A 19,223-nucleotide genomic window follows, 5' to 3' on the forward strand; every position below is an offset into this window, starting at 1 on the left:
CGACTTCTTTCTGGCGATGCAGCATCTGATTTTGCACCTACCATACGAGGCACGAATGGGGGGGCCTGTGCAGGCCCGTTGGTACTATACAATTGAGAGATGTCTAAAGATTCTTCGGAAAAAGTATAGAAATAAAGCTAAAATTGAGGCTTCTGTGGCAGAGGCATTCATTCTGGAGGAGGTGTCAAACTTCACAACAGCATACTATAAGGACGGCCTTCCCAGCGTGCACAATCGTCCCCCTCGTTACAACGCGGATGAGAGTTCATCGAACCTCAGCCTTTTCAAAGGGCAACTCGGAAAGGCAAGCGCATCGGGCACCAAGATCTTGCGGCATGATGAGTGGCGCACTATCATGGTGTATGTGTTGTTGAACCTTGATGAAGCGAAGCCTTATGTGCAGTAAGTTCTCAATGAGCTTGTTACATACGCCCTTGTCACTATCCTCCATCTATCGAACCCCCTTATCTCTTGTTTTTTCAGGGAATTTCTGAATAAATACTAGAGAGGGAATAGGGCTCCTTCCCCTCAAGAAGAATATAGTCTTCTCAAAGATGGTGTGCCCGATTTCATATCCTAGTTCGATACGAAGGCACCGTCCAATTTACCTCGTTCAATCTTTGACATCCCACTTTGCTCCTACGACCGAGTAATGTAACGATCTATCCGGCCTCACCTTGCAGGCCCGCAAGGATGCGGAAATGGATGCTGAGTTGAAAGGGCTCGCCAAAGGCTTCGCCTACAAGGTAAAGTCATTCACCGTTTTGATGTAAATGGCTATCGCTTTCACACAAGAAACTACGAGCGGAGTTGGCCCAATCGGAAAACCACGAATACCGGAGTTCGTACGCCCGGCACCGATGAGCGCGACTACTACGGCATAGTAGAAGAAATATACGAGCTCAATTTTGAGTGTCGCAAAGCTCCTAATCAAGTCGTATTCAAATGCCATTGGTTTGATCCTAATGTCACGAGAACAACCCCTGAGATTGGACAAGTCAAAATTCGACAGGATTCTGTCTATCAAGGAGAGGATGTCTATATTGTGGCTCAATAGGCCATGCAAGTTTATTATCTTCCATGGGCGTGCCAAAAAGATCCCAATCTTATCGGTTGGTACTTTGTGCAGTTGGTATCGCCGCACGGTAAACTACCTGTCCCAAACGATGAGGATTACAACTTTGACCCAAACACACGGGAGTTCTATCAACAAGAGGGGCTAGAAGGGAGGTTTGACATAGACATGTTTTTGCTGATAGGCATGGAAGTAGACAATGACATTGATCAGGATGATGGAGATGAGGACGACGGAGAAGAGGTGCAAAATGCTAAGGACTTACAAATGCTTGAGCGATTACAGTTAGGCGATGACAATGATGACAACGATGGAGATGAGCCTGATTTACTCGACAATATTGATAGTGATGACGACACCTATGATCTAGCCACTGCCGATTATGAAGAATATTTCTAATTCATGTAATACTATATTATTATTATTATTATTATTATTATTATTATTATTATTATTATTGCAATTATGTTTCGTTCATTTTGCATCTCTTTATAAGTACTTGTAATTTAACTGTGCTAATTGGTTTACTCTTTAAAATTGCAGGCACTCGACAAAATGCCGAGCGGAAGGCAGGCCCGTCGGGGGGTCAACTCCCTCTACATGAGGGAGCGCTCACCACCCCACGCTGAGGAGGACCCCTTGCCAGAGCCGCCGACGAGGAGGACGAGGAGCGGCCGCCCCCATGGCCGTCCGAGGACGAGGGTGTAGCCGGCTGCCACCCCGTCGGTGGACGAGGATGACCAGGTGGTGGGCCTGCATATAGGAGGGGGTGGCACTTCCTCTGACTCGTCGGACCACGGGGAGGCGGCGATAGCGACACCAGGGGGTTCCACTAGCACTGTCTTTGGCTCTACCTCGTCGGGAGTCTACTTGCGTGGGCCCTCGCAGCTCCCGGTGCGGCCGATCCCACTTCACCGGCGCCCGGTGATTCGACCCAGCGGCGACAAGTAAGTATTATTTCACTACTATTTCATATGACATGTTGAAAATCGAACTGGAGACTAACAATTCTTCTTAATGACTCTTGCACCAACTGGGAAGTTGTGTCCGGAACGGGCCGACACATCAGTGGCACCCTGGGCCTTCTGATTCGGCAGCACTACCCTGGCATGGTCACCTACGCCTCGGTGACTTCACTGCCCTAGACGTGGGACCACTTCTATGCCACCGAGGACAACGAGTTCGGCACTGTTGTGGCGCGGATCAAGGCCGAGTTCTGGGTGAGTCTTCATCGCACTAAATTGGTCAATACTACGCATTCATTGGTCGTTCTTGAAATAATGAAACGATACATGATGTCTGTATGCAGGACTTCTTCAGGTGCGACGAAGGGTTTGAGGACCGGGCGACGCGAGTGCAGAACAAGGTCTGTAGGTCCCGAATCTCGGACCTGTACCACGAGACGTGGCTCCAGTGCATCATCAACTACAGCACCGACGTCCTTGGTTAGGTGGTGAGGAAGGCCGATGCCAGGACCAGGACGCTCACCAAGGAGCAGTACCTCTCGGTAAGTACGAAACATTAATACTGACTCCTTCCATGAACAATAGGTAGGCTTCATTTCATCTTCTGACATATCAATAACTTGATGGCATGCAGCAATGTCCTGATTGGTGCGCCAGGCACCGCCTCTGCTAGGAGGCCATTGTGGACAGGTGGCTCTCGGAGGAGTGGGCGGAGAAGCACAACATCCATTGGGACTGCCGCCTGCAGATGGGTGGGGCGCCACACCACCAAGGCAACTAGAGCCTCATCGCGTACGCCCAGACATGGGTAATCTTCTTTGTGTTTTCATCTTTATTTATTTATTCTAACGCTCAATTCTCATTACTTATAATCATCTTTGTGTTTTCCTCGTAGTCCTAGGCGCACCAAGGCCAGGAATGCAACGAGTTTATGGCGTACGCCCTGGCACACAAGGGCAAGGCGATGGCCCCAGAAGTCACCTACAACCCGGTGGACGGGCCCGAGGCGTACACCAGCGCGAGCGTCCACAACAAGCTTAGCGAGTACACCTCGGCGGCCCGCGAGCGCCATGGGGAGGACTTTGATCCGGCCACCCATCCCCTGGACACAGACCTCCTAATGAGGCTGGGAGGAGGGAAGCAGCACGGCCGGTACTGGATGGCGGACAACATAGTCGACTCCGCCTCTGTTCCCAACCTCACCGACATTCAAGCAAGGAGCACGAGCTCCTCCCTCCCATACGCTCTCGGCAGCAGAGCTCACAGCAGCAGATGGCGGAACTCTAGGTTAGTACTATTTTATTCGTCGTCCATTGCTTTTACACATCTACCTTGCCTTTGCATTGTTTAAACATTGCGGGTGGAATGTTGTAGGCTGGCTTACGGAGGTTGGAGGCCTAGCAGGCGGCCCAGGCGGAGGCCCATCGGCTGGAGATGGAGGCTGTACAAGCCCAGAGGGCGGCCGAGACGCAGAGGCTGCAGGACATGTTTAGCTTCATGGCGAGCCTTCAGGCCTTGCCAGGTGTGGTCATGCCCCAGTCGCTGCTCGCTCCAGTTGTGGCTCCTCCTCCTCCTGTAGGGACTCCGGTGAGTATATATGGTTGTTTATTCCTTTAGCTTATGCGGCCCTCCTATAGATACTTATGAATTCGCTTCTCCTTTGTACAGCAACAGTCGGCGGGTTCGAACCCGACTCCTCAAGGTGGCCCTTCTCCACAGGCCGGGTGGACAACTGGCCCTCCTCAAGGTGGCAGTTCACACTCTAGGTGGGAGGCTGGCAATAGGTACCGTTTATTTGTTTCTTTTCATGTTGCATGGACTTGTGTTAGACTTAGCCTTACATTGGACTACTACTAGAGACATATATATATTGTGATGGATATTGTCATAGATGATGCGAATGTATGTGATGGATTATGGACAATGGATTTGTATGTGATGTATTATGGATGGTGGATGTGTATGTGATGGGTTATGGATGTGTATGTGATGGAATATGGATGTGTATGTGATATATCATGCGCTGTGTGTTGATATATATGTGATTTCTTTGTTTGCGCTGATGGAAAGCAAAAAACAAAAAAATAGCATTTTTCCCCTCTTTGTCGAGTGCCACACTCGGCAAAGAGGGCTTTGCCGAGTGCCGTGACCATGGCACTCGGCAAAGCTGGGAAGCAGAGACCCAATTTCCCAGCTTTGCCGAGTGCCAGAGCCATGGCACTCGGCAAAGATTTTTTTTAAAAAAAAGAAAAAATTTCTTTGCCGAGTGCAAGAGTATGGCACTCGACAAAGAATTTTCAAAAAAAAAAAGAAAAATTCTTTGTCGAGTGCCGCTGAGGTGGCACTCGGCAAAGAGGCCGTCAGAGTTGACGTCGGTTTTTTTTTGCCGAGTGCTGACATGACACTCGGCAAAGGCTTTACCGAGTGCCCGATATGTGGCACTCGGCAAAGAAACCTTTGCCGACGGGTTCTTTGCCGACTGCTCTTTGCCAAGTGCGGCACTCGGCAAAGCCTTTACCGAATGTATTTCGGGCTTTGCCGAGTGCCGCAGGCACTCGGCAAATTGCCGGTTTCCAGTAGTGTGCCATCTAGGTTAATTATTGTTTTTACCTGAATCTTAATCAAAGTAGTAGTAAACAAGTAAACGATCATGGTATGTATTTGTTTGACTGATACTAAGGCCCCGTTCGCTTCGCTGAAAAAATAAGCTGAAATATTGTTCCGACTGATTTGTTGTGAGAGAAAAACACTGTTCTGGCTGAAAAGACAAGTCGAAAAGTACGGATTATAAGATAACGAACAGGGCCTAAATACTAATCATGTAACCTGGACCATCAGCTGCGTATAGCACTAATCATGTGATATGTTGCTGCTTATGTACCATGGAAACTAATGTTTGAACATGTGTATTTGATTGGCAATTGTTATGGATTGTAATATGTGCAGTGTTTTCTTCTTTTCTTATAGAAAAAAACTATATGTTTAGCTTCAGTTGGTTAAATTTGTCCTGAACTTGCAATCCTACACCATCAGCATATATATTAGGTACTCTAAGCTTTTAGAGACTGCTTTATTTTATTACTCAAGCTAGTCTTGAGGGTGACATGAAAATGAATACCGTTGTGTTGAATTTGAGCTAGTTATGTTTGCTTTATATCTCAGTTCCTCCTGTTTTGCGACCCTTACAATTTGAGAATTTACCTGTGTAATGTGTTTTTATTTATCTTATGTTTATGATATGAGATAATGTTAGTCATGTTCTATTCTATTTATGCGGTGCGCTCTGTGAGTGGACTCGGACCTGACGTCCTGACTCTCAGCTTCTAGAATCTAGAGTTGCTTGTGTTTTCTCCCATACATGCTGCGAGCGAATGGATATCATTTTTTTTTTTTGCCGTGCCGTAAAGTTTAGCTGCGTTCAGAAGCGATGGGGTTCCGTGGACGTCCAGTAGGTAACAAATTCATTGCTAGGTTTCACAGTAGCATCGATGAATTCCAAAAAAACCACACTGCAGCAATATAATGCTGTCCTCCTCTGCACATAGCTAGCGTTGCTAGTTTATTCCTCCTGGACTCCGCCGGGAAAAACAAAGAACCAAGGCTCCTCCTGTCACTATATACAGCTCGTCCTGCCTGCCGTGGCCCGACGGACCAAAAGAAGCGGCCGATATGGAGTCGTCGGCGGAAACAGAAATGGCACACGCTGCGGCGGCGGCACCACACAGCGCCACCATCACTAGGCCCCGTGCTGGCTGCTGCGGCGGTGACGAGGACGAGGAGGAGGTGCGGCTCTGGGCGGCGCTGGAGCGGCTGCCCACGGCCCAACGCGCCCGCAGCGCGATCGTCGACGATGGCGCCTGCGGGAAGGCGGTGGTGGACGTCGGGGACCTCGGCCTGGCGCAGCGCCGCGCGCTGCTGGACCGCCTCGTGGGCTCCGTCGACCGGGACAACGAGGGGTTCCTGCTCAGGCTCAGGGAACGCATCGACCGGTACGTATACACGCGTGCGTGCTCATTGTTCTCGCTTGATCGTGTGCTCGAGCTGGCGCTCACATTTCTTAGTGGAGAGAGATCTAGAGAGAGTTCCTGTTCATCCACTTGTATTCGACTGATGACTTCCGTCATGGATGTCGTTGGAGCTGTGTTCTTGATTCCCATCCTACATCGCACTCGCGCGCTCGGACGATTACAGTGCCATTGGCAGGGCCACGAATAGAGGTGGGACTTAGGCCGGCACGGTCCTCTCGTCCTTCGTTCCATTCCAGATCGTGGCCTCTAGGCTCTAGGCACACGAGGCATGTTGAGCCATACCAATATGGCATGACAGTCTTTGCTTTGGCTTAAGCACAACCCATGGCACGTCGCATCTTTGTATAGGGTTTAGGGTTTGGTTTTTGGAATGAGAATCGAGAGAGAGAGAGAGAGAGAGAGAGGAGGAGGAGGAGGTGAAGCGTCGAGCTATAAGGAATTGAAGAAAATTGGTCTACTAGGCCTGAGATGACGAGTCTGAAAGAGAGTACGAAGAGGCTATTGTTTTGGCTCAATTCATGAATACCCTATTGATTATTTTAGCTCTATTTTCGTTTTTCCTATTACACATGTATGTATACACTGTACACTATATGTATTTACCAGAAAACTACCAGAAAACTATAGGTATTTAGCTGAATACTCTTGAATAAAGTTAGGTCTACCCCATTGCTCGCGTACGTAACTGTCAAAAAATGTTTTGCGATTGCGAACGATTTGTTTCAATGAAAAAAAAAATTACCCAAAGATGTTGGCACGAGGCTGGGAGGGACGTCTAGTAGTTGGACCGACCTCGGTGGGCAAGGATCTTGTTCCAACCGTACCTGGATGAGGTTTGTTGGATCCATCGGAATTTTGTCATGACGAGGAGAAATCTAAGATACATATATAGGCCATGTTTGGATTTCATTATGTGCTAATAATTAGCTGGCTAATAGCTCATATCTAATACTAGCTAGCTAACTATTAGCTACCTATTAACTGGAGGGTGTTTGGAGGCACAGCTAATAAAAAATGTTACTAAGATAACTATTAGCTGTTATTATCTGATTTGATCTATCTAGTGAGCTAGTCTGTGTAGAGATCCAGCTAATGATTAGTTATTTTATTAACTGCACTTATTTAGATCTAAAAGAGATAACTATTAGCAGACAGTAGCTATTATCTATAGTAGGACCGTCACATCATTTATTACATCTTGTTAGAAGTTGACATTGGTCCTTACTCCTTAGGATCCATGATCGTGCCGGAAGTCCGAGCTAGAAGGCGTCACTTTGTCCTGATCGGGATCGGAATGTCTTTATAAAGACATCAGCTATGACGAGATAGACATAGTGAAGAATAAAAAAATAAATACATAATATAACTGAGAGGCGGGGGCAGCAGCATGGATGGGAATGGGATTGAGCTGTGAGGGATGGAAAAGCAAGGGACGACAACGAGAGTGGTGGCATTGGCAAGGCCGTTTGGATTTATTTTTTGGTTTGACTGCTATGGAGGCCAATCTTTCTTTCTTTATTTTCCATGTCTCCACTTTGTGCTCTCCGCTAAGGTTTCATAGTGTGTGCGCAAGGATTACTTTTGTAAGCATCCAACTATGTTGGATTTTTTTTACGAGACTTTGTGCAAATGCGCAAGGATTACCATGAATGTACGCAAGCACATCTTACCTCTATGATGAGCACCTCCGAATAACTGAGCTGGATCGGCAAATGTCGAGATTGACAATAGTAGAAAGTTTTGTTTCATAAAAAATAGACAATTGTACAGAAATTAGTGGTACGAGTTAATCCGTATATATTAAAGCATAAATCCTTAATGGCCCTGTTTGGATCCTTGAAATTGAATTCATTTCAATAAATCATAATTTAGGCACATATTAATTAAGCTAATATGATTATTTTTTTACCATAACCTAATATGATTGTATATGGAATATATTTGTATACTATTGTTAGCCATGCAAGGGAGATGTTTATATGTTGGACATCTACTATAGAGAAGCTAGTTAAAGAGCGTGCTATAAATTGAAGAGTAGAAATATAGCATGGTGATCTATAGAATTCATTTTCATCTTCCGCCCTATGAATTTGGGATGGGCTTATATTGAACTTTGGAAAGTTGTGCAATCTCAAATTCCAAACCAAATAGCATATCCATTAAGTAGATTCTATTTTCTCCAAAATAAAAGGATCCAAACGACCCCTATTTGATTTATTTGAAGATAAATTGGAATTTGTTAAGAAAAGCTAACTAGAGGGCTCTCATTTTACTAAAACAAGAGACCTCCTGATTTGGAAAACTATCTCATTCTGGAAGCAATTTATTTGAAGGAAGCAAGGGGAGTAAGTAAAAATTGTGGTGAACTGACGCCCTTAAGGTTCATGATTGAGTTTACGTATGGACTATGGTACCAATGCAAGACGAAGTTCTAGCGAGGCTGCACTGCAAACAACTGTGGTAGGAGATTGCTGGAAGGTGCTAGAGGAGGTAGGGTGTGTTGGTGCCAAGTAGTTCGTGTCGACGGTCATGAAGTAGGGCAGAAGAAGAAGAGGCACAAAAGGAGACATAGTTGGCCCATGTATGTGTAAGTATATCTTATCTTATTGATCTGAAGGTGTAGTTGAAATATTGTTTTAAAAATGGCTATTGATGCATGTAAGGCAAGCCAAAAGACAGCTCTAAAAAAAACATTTACACGAGCGTGTCTAGAGTCTAGACAACCCTTTGATGCATGTAAGGCAAGCCAAAAGACGAAGCAACCCTTTGATGCATGTGCTCTGGTTGGGATGAACCAACTTGTCCATGACCAGAGCGAACTGTGTTGCAAGTCTTTAGAGAAAAGCTTCCCAAAAGTTGTTGATTAGTCTTATCGGTCGGTAGGCCTTGATTTCCTATGCCTAACTTGTTCTCCTTTAAAACGATGAGAAGGGCATAGTTAATCAAGTGGAAGCTCCTCCCATCAAGCGACCAGCGAGCATGGAAGGCGTTCATGACATCAGCCTTGTAACTAACCAAGTTGTCTTATAAAAGAGGCCAGTGAAACCATCTGACCCTGGTGTTTTTTTCTTATTGTATGTCCTAATGACCCACTAGATCTCTTCTCCGGAGAAACAAACACCCAAGGAAGAGAGATTGACATCATGGCAAGGAAACATGAGGGCAGCAAACACAACTTCTATACATGGGGTACCAAGCAGCTCGTTGAAGTGATAAAGCCTCATCTACCTTCTCTTCTTCTTGCACCAACGAAAGCCCATCGACTCCGAAAGATTTAATGCAGTTCTGCCGGTTATGGTGGAAGTCTTTTAAGTGGAAGAATTTGGTGTTCACATCTCCATTGGCAAAAAAGAACAAACACGGCCTTTGATGAGCTATCGTGTTACAGTGATGCTAGACCCAAATAGTGACCATTCAACTCCTTACAGAGTTGGAACTCGTCAGCGCTCAGTGACCTAGACTCTTGAGCAACGCCCAACTTGAATACCACCTCCTTTGTGATCGTGAGTTGCAGCCTTATACTACCCATGATTTTTTTACTCCAACATTGGAGGGCTTTGGAATTGTTTCATAGTCATTGATCCAAAGTACAACAGGGTTGGAATAGTCCACCTCCACACTTCATCCCTCCTAGACCGCTTCAAGGTATCCCTTGAACTTTGGACATATGGACTCAACACCAAAATGTTCCTTCGCAGGTGAAACAATGTTGTTTTTCAAGGGGGCACATGATCATAGCGGTTAGACGATGCCACCCATAGCATATGGTTTGGGAATTTGTCAACCCAATTTGATGTGGTGAAGACTCGATCAATGCATTCCAATGTTGGGTGATGGTACTCATTACTCTATGTAAACAAATGTCCATGGAGGTGTATCTGAAGGAGTTCAAGATCCACTAGGAAACATCAGAATTAACCTATTGCCCGGTGGTAAGAAGCTCACTGTTTTTGTTCACCTTCCTATAGATAATGTTGCAATCCCCCAAAGAAGCCAAGGTCGCTAAAGCCGGTCTTGGAGCTCTTGAAGAAAAGTGACCTTATCCAAATCTATCTATGGCCTATATACTGTTGTCAACCACTATGTCATCTCACTAACTGGTGACTGACACTTTGGATCCAACCAAGTACCACCGACCAAGCATAGTGTTGGACATCGTCTACAAATCAAAATGCCATGCTAATATGACACAACCAAAAGACGGCACAACTGGCAATAGCAAATGCCAAACTGGCTTCCAAGCATGTCACGAACCATAGAACTGTCTAGAAGGTCTAGTTTAGTTTCCTACAAACACAAAAAAAAAGAGATGTGTATTCTTTGAACTAAAGTTATGCTCTTATTTCCTACAACTAAAAAAATAAAGTGTGGATATTTTTTTGTACGACATTTGTTTTGGTTCGTCCATCTACCCACGCCTGCGATCCCACGACATCTCCCGCATACTGCGTCCTTTGGTGCGAAGAAAACACGGAAAGTCTTGACTCTGATTTGCATGCGCTACAAATACGGAAAGTCTTGACCCTGATTTGCATGCGCTACAAACACAGAAAGTTTTGACCCTAATTGCCTCAAACAAGGAAAGTGATCACCCACATCTCATGCTCGATCATACCGCCCTCGTGCCACAAATATAAAATTCTTGACCCTGATTTGCATGCGCTACAAACACGGAAGACCGTCGTCACTCGTCGCTGCACGATCGAACGCGTATTCTTGGTAGGACTCAAGCACGTCATTGGTTGCTGCACGGAGACGATCGTCGTGCGCCCCATTCCTCAAGCCCCTGCATGATCGAGCCACCCCTACTTCTTCCTCGTCGTGTAATGGAGAAGCAACAACAATGGATCATCCACCGTCTGCCTACCAGTGGATGCACCTGTGGCTACATCATCGATCGCCGCAAGGTCGCCGCAAGATCACCTCCCTGTGCGATCTCCCTTCCCCGTGCGATCTCCCCTCCACGACCTGCTCTATCGTCTTGTCTATGCGTCCGCACCGTCATCCTCCTCATGCACCATGTACACTGCCGCCTCCACGACGTTGCGCCGTCGTCCTCGCCGTTCACCCACATTATGCACCTGGAAACACCGCCGCCTCCACGATGTCCGCGCCGTAGTCCTCGCCATTCGCCCACGCCATCCACTCGAGTTGTCATCCTTGGCTACCACGCCGCTACCTTGACGCCACCTGAGTCATGCACTCGAGCTGTCGTCTTCGCATATGTAGACCGATTGACGTCGCCCATCCTCCATCGCTCGTCGTTCATGATGTTACACAACCATAGTTCATGATGCTGCAGACGTTCTTGTTATATAGTTAATCATCTATTTTTTCGATATTGTGTGCCTGCACATTGGATGCCATTGTTTTTTAGCATAGTTAGCCTTTTATCTATACCAATCTCGTTTCAAGTAGCTCGAGCCTTATTTATTTACTGATAGTCTCAATTCATGAGCTTGGTGTACCAATGTTAGATACTTTACTGGTAGAATATATTAGATACTTTTCTCTTGTCAACTTTTTTTACAGCCACTGAATTTTTAGCTTGCTAATTTTTTTATTAGCACTGGATGGTATTCAGATGTTTGGCATTAGGCCTTTGCACCTCTAGACCTCGCTTGCTGAATTGGTGTTCCCGTAACAGCAACACCAAGCCAGGTCACAAAGTTATCTCTTCACTGCAAAATGTATGTGGATTGATCTTTGTTTATTTTTGAACAATCTGATGTAGGCAGGCAAGAAAAAGAATGATGATTTCTCACTGAAGTTAAACCTTGAAAAAGAGGGATTTCTCACTGAACTTGCCCTGAATTGTTGCAATTTATTGCCATGGCTTACATTTGTAAACTCTAGAGGATGAGTCAATGGTTGGCATTGATACACTGATGCTTGATGCGATATTTTTTGGTGCGACATTTGTTTTGGTTCGTTCGTCTACCTACGCCTGCGATCCCACAACATCTTAATTACTGATTGATTATGTCATTCTCCTTGATTAAATATTGCTTGTCATGTGATAGAGGAATCACGGCAAAATAGGAAGTAGAAAATTATTGTGCTATCCATATACACATTGCATGTTTACATGCACCAGCATATATGACAACGAGCAAAAGGAAAGAGAATTAACACAGAAGGAAAGAGAATTAAGACAAAAGGAGCCTCTTTGCATTTCTGAGAACCTTGCCAAATCTGCATACATTTAATTACTTCCCCTCTTTGCATTTGCAAAAGGGATAACTTTTTTCTTCTTTCATTTGGTTTCACGCTCACGTGTTCCATCACCCTCGCTTGTTGTTTCTTGCGTGAACCATAGTTGATGTCATCTGTCTTTCATGGCTCCGCCTCCCAATCCCAAAAGAAGGTCCCTACCTCTCCCTGACTGGAGATTTGGCCTGCCAGAGGATCTCCTCGAGTCCATCGGGTAGCGTCTCACATCAGGCCACGACGCGGCGTCCTTCCGATCCGCTTGCTCCCCATGGTGCACCGCCATCCCGTTCGCGGCCTTCGGGCCGCTCCTGCTGCTCCCGTTTGACCCCGACTCAGACCGCGTCGGCTCTTACTATGTCCTGGAGAAGAAGGTCTTGTCCAAGACGCTGCCCGACGTGCGCGGCAAGGTGGTGTGCGGCTCCTCATGTGGGTGGCTGGCGCTCATGGACGAGGCGGCGTCTGTGACGCTGCTGAATCCATTCGCCGGTGCCCGTGTCCCCTGAAGGGGACCATGATGCCTAAGAGGGGGGGTGAATTAGGCAACTTAAAAATCTAACTCTGAAACTATGGCCTCTTTTTCTAACCCTAGCAAAACTTATGCAAAAGATAAACTATCTAAATGTGCAACTACGGTTTTCTAGTGTGTTGTTATCTCTACCGCAAAATGAGTAATACAATCAATGTAAATGCGGAAGCTAAAGAGTAAGGTAGAGATATGCAAACTTCCATCGATGACTCTGATATTTTTTCTGAGGTATCGAGAAGCGCGCAAGCTTCCCCTAGTCCTTGTTGGAGCCCCTCGCAAGGAATCCCTCGCAAGGGCCAAGCTCTCGATCGGGTAACTCCGTGGATAGCCTCGGACCTTCCCCACGCGCAAGTGGGTCTCTGATGTGCCTTCTGGCAAGCCTCTCCTGGATGCTCCCCGCCATCTTCACTATCAAGCTTTCGGTCAAAACGCCGCGGGTCTTGTTTCCTCCGATACACGGTGGCGGCCACACCACAAACTTGGTTGGTGTGATCTCATAAGACTACAAGCCCCTCTGATGTACAACAATGGTGCGCGCAAGCATCGAGTGGTAAGAGGTATGCAAACCTCACTAAACACTTGGCCTAAACCTAGAGCAAGCGCATAAGCGGTGGTCTAATCAACCTAAGCACTTCATAAAGCACCTACGCTAATCACCTAATAAAACACTAAGCACTATGCAAGTGGAGATCACTAAAATGGTGTATCAACACCCTTGATATGCTTCCTTAGCTCCACCCATACCATTTGGCCGGTTGGGGGTTGTATTTATAAGCCCCACTGAGAAAGTAGCCGTTAGGGATGAAGTTCCGCTTTTCTGCTACTGACAGGATGCTAGAGTCGTCCTGATCGGACGCGTCTGGTCGTCCCGACCGTTGGAGCCATGAACAACTGATCGGACGCTGCCAGTGTCCGGTCACATGCCACTGGATGTGTCTGGTCGCAAGTTCGCCGCTCTGGAACCTCTCTGTACTCGATCGGACGCTGTTCTTCTACGTTCGGTCGGTTTGCTGCCAGCGTCCGGTCCAGCATCCGGTCGTTGTTGCTGTTGCTGAGCCTCTGATCGGAGCGTCCAGTCGCTTTCCATTAGCGTCTGGTCCAGCGTCCAATCACCTCTGTGAACTCATTTCTTCGTGATCTTGCGTGTGGTTTGGTTCCTATCTTCGTGCTTGGACTTTGCTTGATATCTTGGGTCTTCTCTTGTGCTCCTAAGGTCTTGCTTAAGGTGTTGATCATTGGATCATCACATCGTCTTTGTCCAAGTCACGTCTTGAATCCTATTGAACTACAAAACAATCACATGCAAATTCATTAGTCCAATTTAGTTGTGTTGGTCATCAACCACCAAAATCTAAAGTAAATGGGCCAAGGGTCTATTTTCCTTACAATCTCCCCCTTTTTGGTGATTGATGACAGCTCGACCAAAGCAAGCAAATAATAAAATTTTGAAATTTAAAAACTACCTACTTGCTAGGATGCAATGCAAGGGGCAAGGTTATATGTTGCTAAAAGATACTACTTGTAAGACTACATAAAAACTTATCTTGCCCTTGCAAATATTCCCATGTGGTATTATGGATTTAAGCCTTGCTTCCTATAAATTCTTTCCATTACATAGGCTAATCCATAATCCACTATCCTCCTTTTCTTGGACCATTACTATAAATTAATGCTTGCTTTTGGTCCTCTAAATTCCCCCCCTTTGAAATCAAACACCAAAAAGGAAGACATTAGTAGCACAAGGGAGGGTCAAACTTTGTGATCCTTTGTGTGTAGAGTGAAATAGATCACAAATTTTGACTCTCACATTATATAGACCAAGCTCCCCCTAAATATATGCATACATATGATAGAAGTCAAAGCATATGCATAATTGGCAAAGTATTGTATAAGGGAATTTAATCTATATAATGCACGGAGAAAGCATATAAATATCAAAATGAAATCAACATGATGATATTGGTTTAGAAATACCACATGTAGAAATAAATTTGATTTCTACCACTTGCAATCGATGGTGAATATTTGAAGTATGATGCTTAACTCCGGGGACTCTATTTTCCTTGCAATGAGACTACTACACACATGATAAGCTTGAAAAAGTGTTAGTCTCAAAGTATCCAACTTGTAGAGTAACATCCCCCTAAATTTGTGCACACAAGTATGGAATACTTGCAGGAAATATGCACATTGATTTTAAAATAAAAAATACCACTTGAAAGATGACATCACATGAATGTGAGAGTCATTTTCGAAGGCGATATTCGGGAGAAATTATCTACAATTTGGACTTTGGCACATATTAGATGAACAATTGAAGGACAAGCTATGTGTCATGCTCCTAAATAATTTTAAACCATGTAGGATTGCTCCAAGGAATAAGAATGAAACCGAGCAAGCCTACCATATGAAATACCTAGTGTATGCATGAAAAAATATATAAGAATACAAATGCAAACCTAGGCATGAGGAGTAACTAGATGCTAAAAGATACCAATTGTAGGAAAGTTTAAATCTAATACCAATTGAAGTAAATTGAATCTAGTTACCTAATATGGGAAGGGGAATTTGGGTCCATAGTATTCACTAACCCACTTGACAATGATTTTGTCCATCATGATGCACCCCATGAAATGCATCCATACTTTGCCAAGTCTCCAAATTCCCGATGTCCATTGGACTTCTCACTTCCCTTTCGGGATCCAAACCTCTTTGGTGCTCTTCATGTTGGAAATGATTTCCTTTGGCACCCAAAAACGTTTGGCCCCATTATTGGCTTGCTTGTTCACCTTGATGGCCACCACCTTGTTATTTTTCTTATTTTTCAAGAGATAAGGTGTGGAGGTCTTCTTGTCCACCTTGTTAGTGTAGGTGTTGGAGAGCTTGCTTGTTTGCTTTTTCTCCTTCTTCTTTGCGCCTCCCCCATTCTTCACCTTGCACTCATATGACTTGTGTCCTTCCTTGTGGCATACATAGCAAACCATGGTTTGTCCTTCATCAAGCTTCTTCACTCCCTTGACAGAGTTATCTTGATGAAGTTGGGCTTGCTTCGCCTTGCCTTTCACTTGAGTCAAGTCCTTGGTGAGGCGGGCTACCTCTTGCTTGAGTTGCTTATTCTCCTTTGTAACCTCTTGTGTGCATGTATCTACAACAACTTTCTCAACACAAACTTGGTTGCACAAAGGTGAGTCTAAACATATATCATTACAAGAAGTAGAGGCATCCTTTTTAGACATATTAATGATAGAACTTTTCTTTTTAGATGCCTTGGTGGGGGTTGTGCAAATGGCTTCAAGATTAGCAACTTTATTAGTTAGCTCACCATAATGTTTGCACATAGTTTCCATTTTAGCAAGTAAACTTTTATAAGCATCTTGTGAGCTAGCTAACTTTTCTTTTAATTTTTCATTTTTATTTACAAGTTGCTCATCATTGATTGTGCATGCATTTATTGTTGCACTAGCCTCAAGTCGTTCAATTTTAGTAGATAGTTCAACATTAAGATTAGCAAAGTTCTCATATTGTTCAAGCAAAGTTTTGTATGTTTCTTGTGAACTATCTAGCTTTTCTTTAATCTTTCTGAGCTTCTTTTGTTGACTAGTGCAAACTTTAGCATAATTAAGATTTTGTTGTACAATTTCTTCATAAGAAGGCATTTCATCATCACTATCACTCTCACTAGAGGATGAGCTTTTGTTACCTCGTACCATAAGGCACACATGAGAAGAGCTTGATGATGAGTGCTTGCACCCTCACCTCTTGTGATGGTATTCTTCTTCACTTGAAGAATCATCCCATGTCCTTATTGATGTGAGGTCTTGTTTCTTGCATGCCTTTTTCTTTGTCTTGGATGTGGGCTTATTTAGACAAGCTTCCACAAAGTGCCCCAACTCACCGCATCCATAGCATCCTCTCTTTCTTTACTCATTTCTTTGATTTGTGAAAATAAGATCTTGGATTTGGATGGGCACGCCCTTGACATTGAGCTTTTGGATCATCTTCTCCAACTTGTTGTTTAGTTTGATTGATTCTTCATCAAGGTCAGAGGTGGAGGAGGAAGATTGATCATCATCACTTGAGTCTTCATCATTATCATCATCATCATCTTCTTCTTCATCTTCACTTGAGGAGCTTGAGCTTGAGCTTGTCTCAACTTGCTTGCCCTTCATCTTCTTTTTCTCATCACATGCGAGAGCTTTACCTTTGCTTGATGAAGAGGCTTCTTCTTGACCCATCTTACGTGACATTTCAAATGTCACTATCTTGCCAATGACTATGGCTGGGGTCATGGTGCTCAAGTCCTCTATGTTGTGAAGGATGGTGATGATGCTTGCATATTTCTTTTGTGGTAGCACAAAGATGATCTTCCTCACGATGTCTGCATCATCTAGCTTTGTTAATCCTATAGAATTGAGCTAATTGATAATTAGATTCCAACGAGAATACATATCACGAACAAGCTTATCATCTTTTATTTCGAAGGAATCATAATTTTGTTTAGCTAGACAATGTTTTTGCTCACGGACATTACTTGTGCCATCATGGAGCTCTTGAAGTTTTAACTAAATTTCATGTGCCATATTTAAAGTGAACACTTGGTTAAACACATCCATGCTAAAAGATTCAAACAAGCAATTTTTTGCTCTAGCATTAAAATGAATTTCCTTTTCATCACTCTTCGTGTGTTTATCGAGATTCTTAATGGGTTTCATCCCGTCACGAGTGACTCTCCAAACTCCTAAATCAACCGCCTCAAGGTAGCAAGCCATTCTAGCTCTATAGTATGGGAAGTTAGTGCCGTCAAAGTGTGGAGGCCTAGAGGTATCCATCCCAACCTCTCTAAATAGCGTCGGCTCAACGGCGGTTAAGCCAAAGGTCCAAATTGAGCCAACTGACTCTGATATCAATTGAAGAAGACCGTGACACCTAAGAGGGGGTGAATTAGGCAACTTAAAATCTAACTCCAAAACTATGGCCTCTTTTTCTAACCCTAGCAAAACATATGCAAAAGATAAACTATCTAAATGTGCAACTACGGTTTTGCTAGTGTGTTGCTATCTCTACCGCAAAATGAGTAATACAATCAATGTAAATGTGGAAGCTAAAGAGCAAGGTAGAGATATGCAAACTCCCATCAATGACTCTGGTATTTTTACCAAGGTATCGAGAAGCGCGCAAGCTTCCCCCTAGTCCTCGTTGGAGCCCCTCGTAAGGAATCCCTCGCAAGGGCCAAGCTCTCAGTCGGGTAACTCCATGGATAGCCTCGGACCTTCCCCACACGCAAGTGGGTCTCTGACGTGCCTTCTAGCAAGCCTCTCCTGGATGCTCCCCACCGTCTTCACTATCAAGCTTTTGGCCGAAACGCCGCGAGCCTTGTTCCCTCCGATACACGGTGGCGACCACACCACAAACTCGGTTGGTGTGATCTTGCAAGACTACAAGCCCCTCCGATGTACAACAATGGTGCGCGCAAGCACCGAGTGGTAAGAGGTATGCAAATCTCACTAAACACTAGGCCTAAACCTAGAGCAAGTGCATAAGCGGTGGTCTAATCAACCTAAGCACTTCGCAAAGCACCTACGCTAATTACCTAATAAAACACTAAGCACTATGCAAGTGGAGATCACTAAAATGGTGTATCAACACCCTTAATATGTTTTCTCAGCTACACCCATACCATTTGGCCGGTTGGGGGTTGTATTTATAAGCCGCACTGAGAAAGTAACCGTTGGGGATGAAGTCCCGCTTTTCTGCTACTGACCGGACGCTGGAGTCGTCCTGATCGGACGCGTCCAGTCTTCCCGACCGTTGGAGCCACGAACAACTTATCGGACGCTGCCAGCGTCCGGTCACATGCCACCGGACGCATCCGGTCGCAAGTTTGCCGCTCTGGAACCTCTCTCTACTCGATCGGACGTTGTTGTCCTGCGTTTGGTAGGTTTGCCGCCAGCATCCAGTCCAGTGTCCGGTCGCTACTGTTGTTGCTGAGCCTCTGATCGGAGCGTCCGGTCGCTTTCCATCAGTGTCCGGTCATCTCTGTGAGCTCGTTTCTTTGCGATCTTGCATGTGGCTTGGTTCCTATCTTCGTGCTTGGACTTTATTTGATATCTTGGGTCTTCACTTATGCTCCTAAGGTCTTGCTTAAGGTGTTGATCATCGGATCATCACATCACCTTTGTCCAAGTCACGTCTTGCATCCTATTGAACTACAAAATAATTACTTGCAAATTCATTAGTCCAATTTGGTTGTGTTGGTCATCAAACACCAAAATCTAAAGTAAATGGGCCAAGGGTCCATTTTCCTTACATCCCCGCATTGAGCTCCCACCAGCAGGCGAACACATCGCGGCGGCGTTCCGATCTAGGGTCCATGGTCGGTGGGTCCTCCATCCCACTAATGGCTACGGGGACGCGGA

The 19,223-nt window shown here is 45.1% G+C and overlaps 1 protein-coding gene across 1 annotated transcript in view; it reads left to right on the forward strand.

The window, feature by feature from the left end:
* Positions 1–5,709: 5,709 nt before the first annotated feature.
* LOC136526906 (ABC transporter G family member 36-like) overlaps positions 5,710–19,223 on the forward strand; it is a 31,165-nt gene continuing 17,651 nt past the window's right edge. The window contains exon 1 of the mRNA XM_066519479.1: positions 5,710–6,029. Coding sequence (XP_066375576.1) covers positions 5,710–6,029 — 320 coding nt within the window. The remainder of the gene's footprint in view (positions 6,030–19,223) is intronic.

Source organism: Miscanthus floridulus, chromosome 19 (genome assembly GCF_019320115.1).
Source record: "Miscanthus floridulus cultivar M001 chromosome 19, ASM1932011v1, whole genome shotgun sequence".
Classification (NCBI taxonomy): domain Eukaryota; kingdom Viridiplantae; phylum Streptophyta; class Magnoliopsida; order Poales; family Poaceae; genus Miscanthus; species Miscanthus floridulus.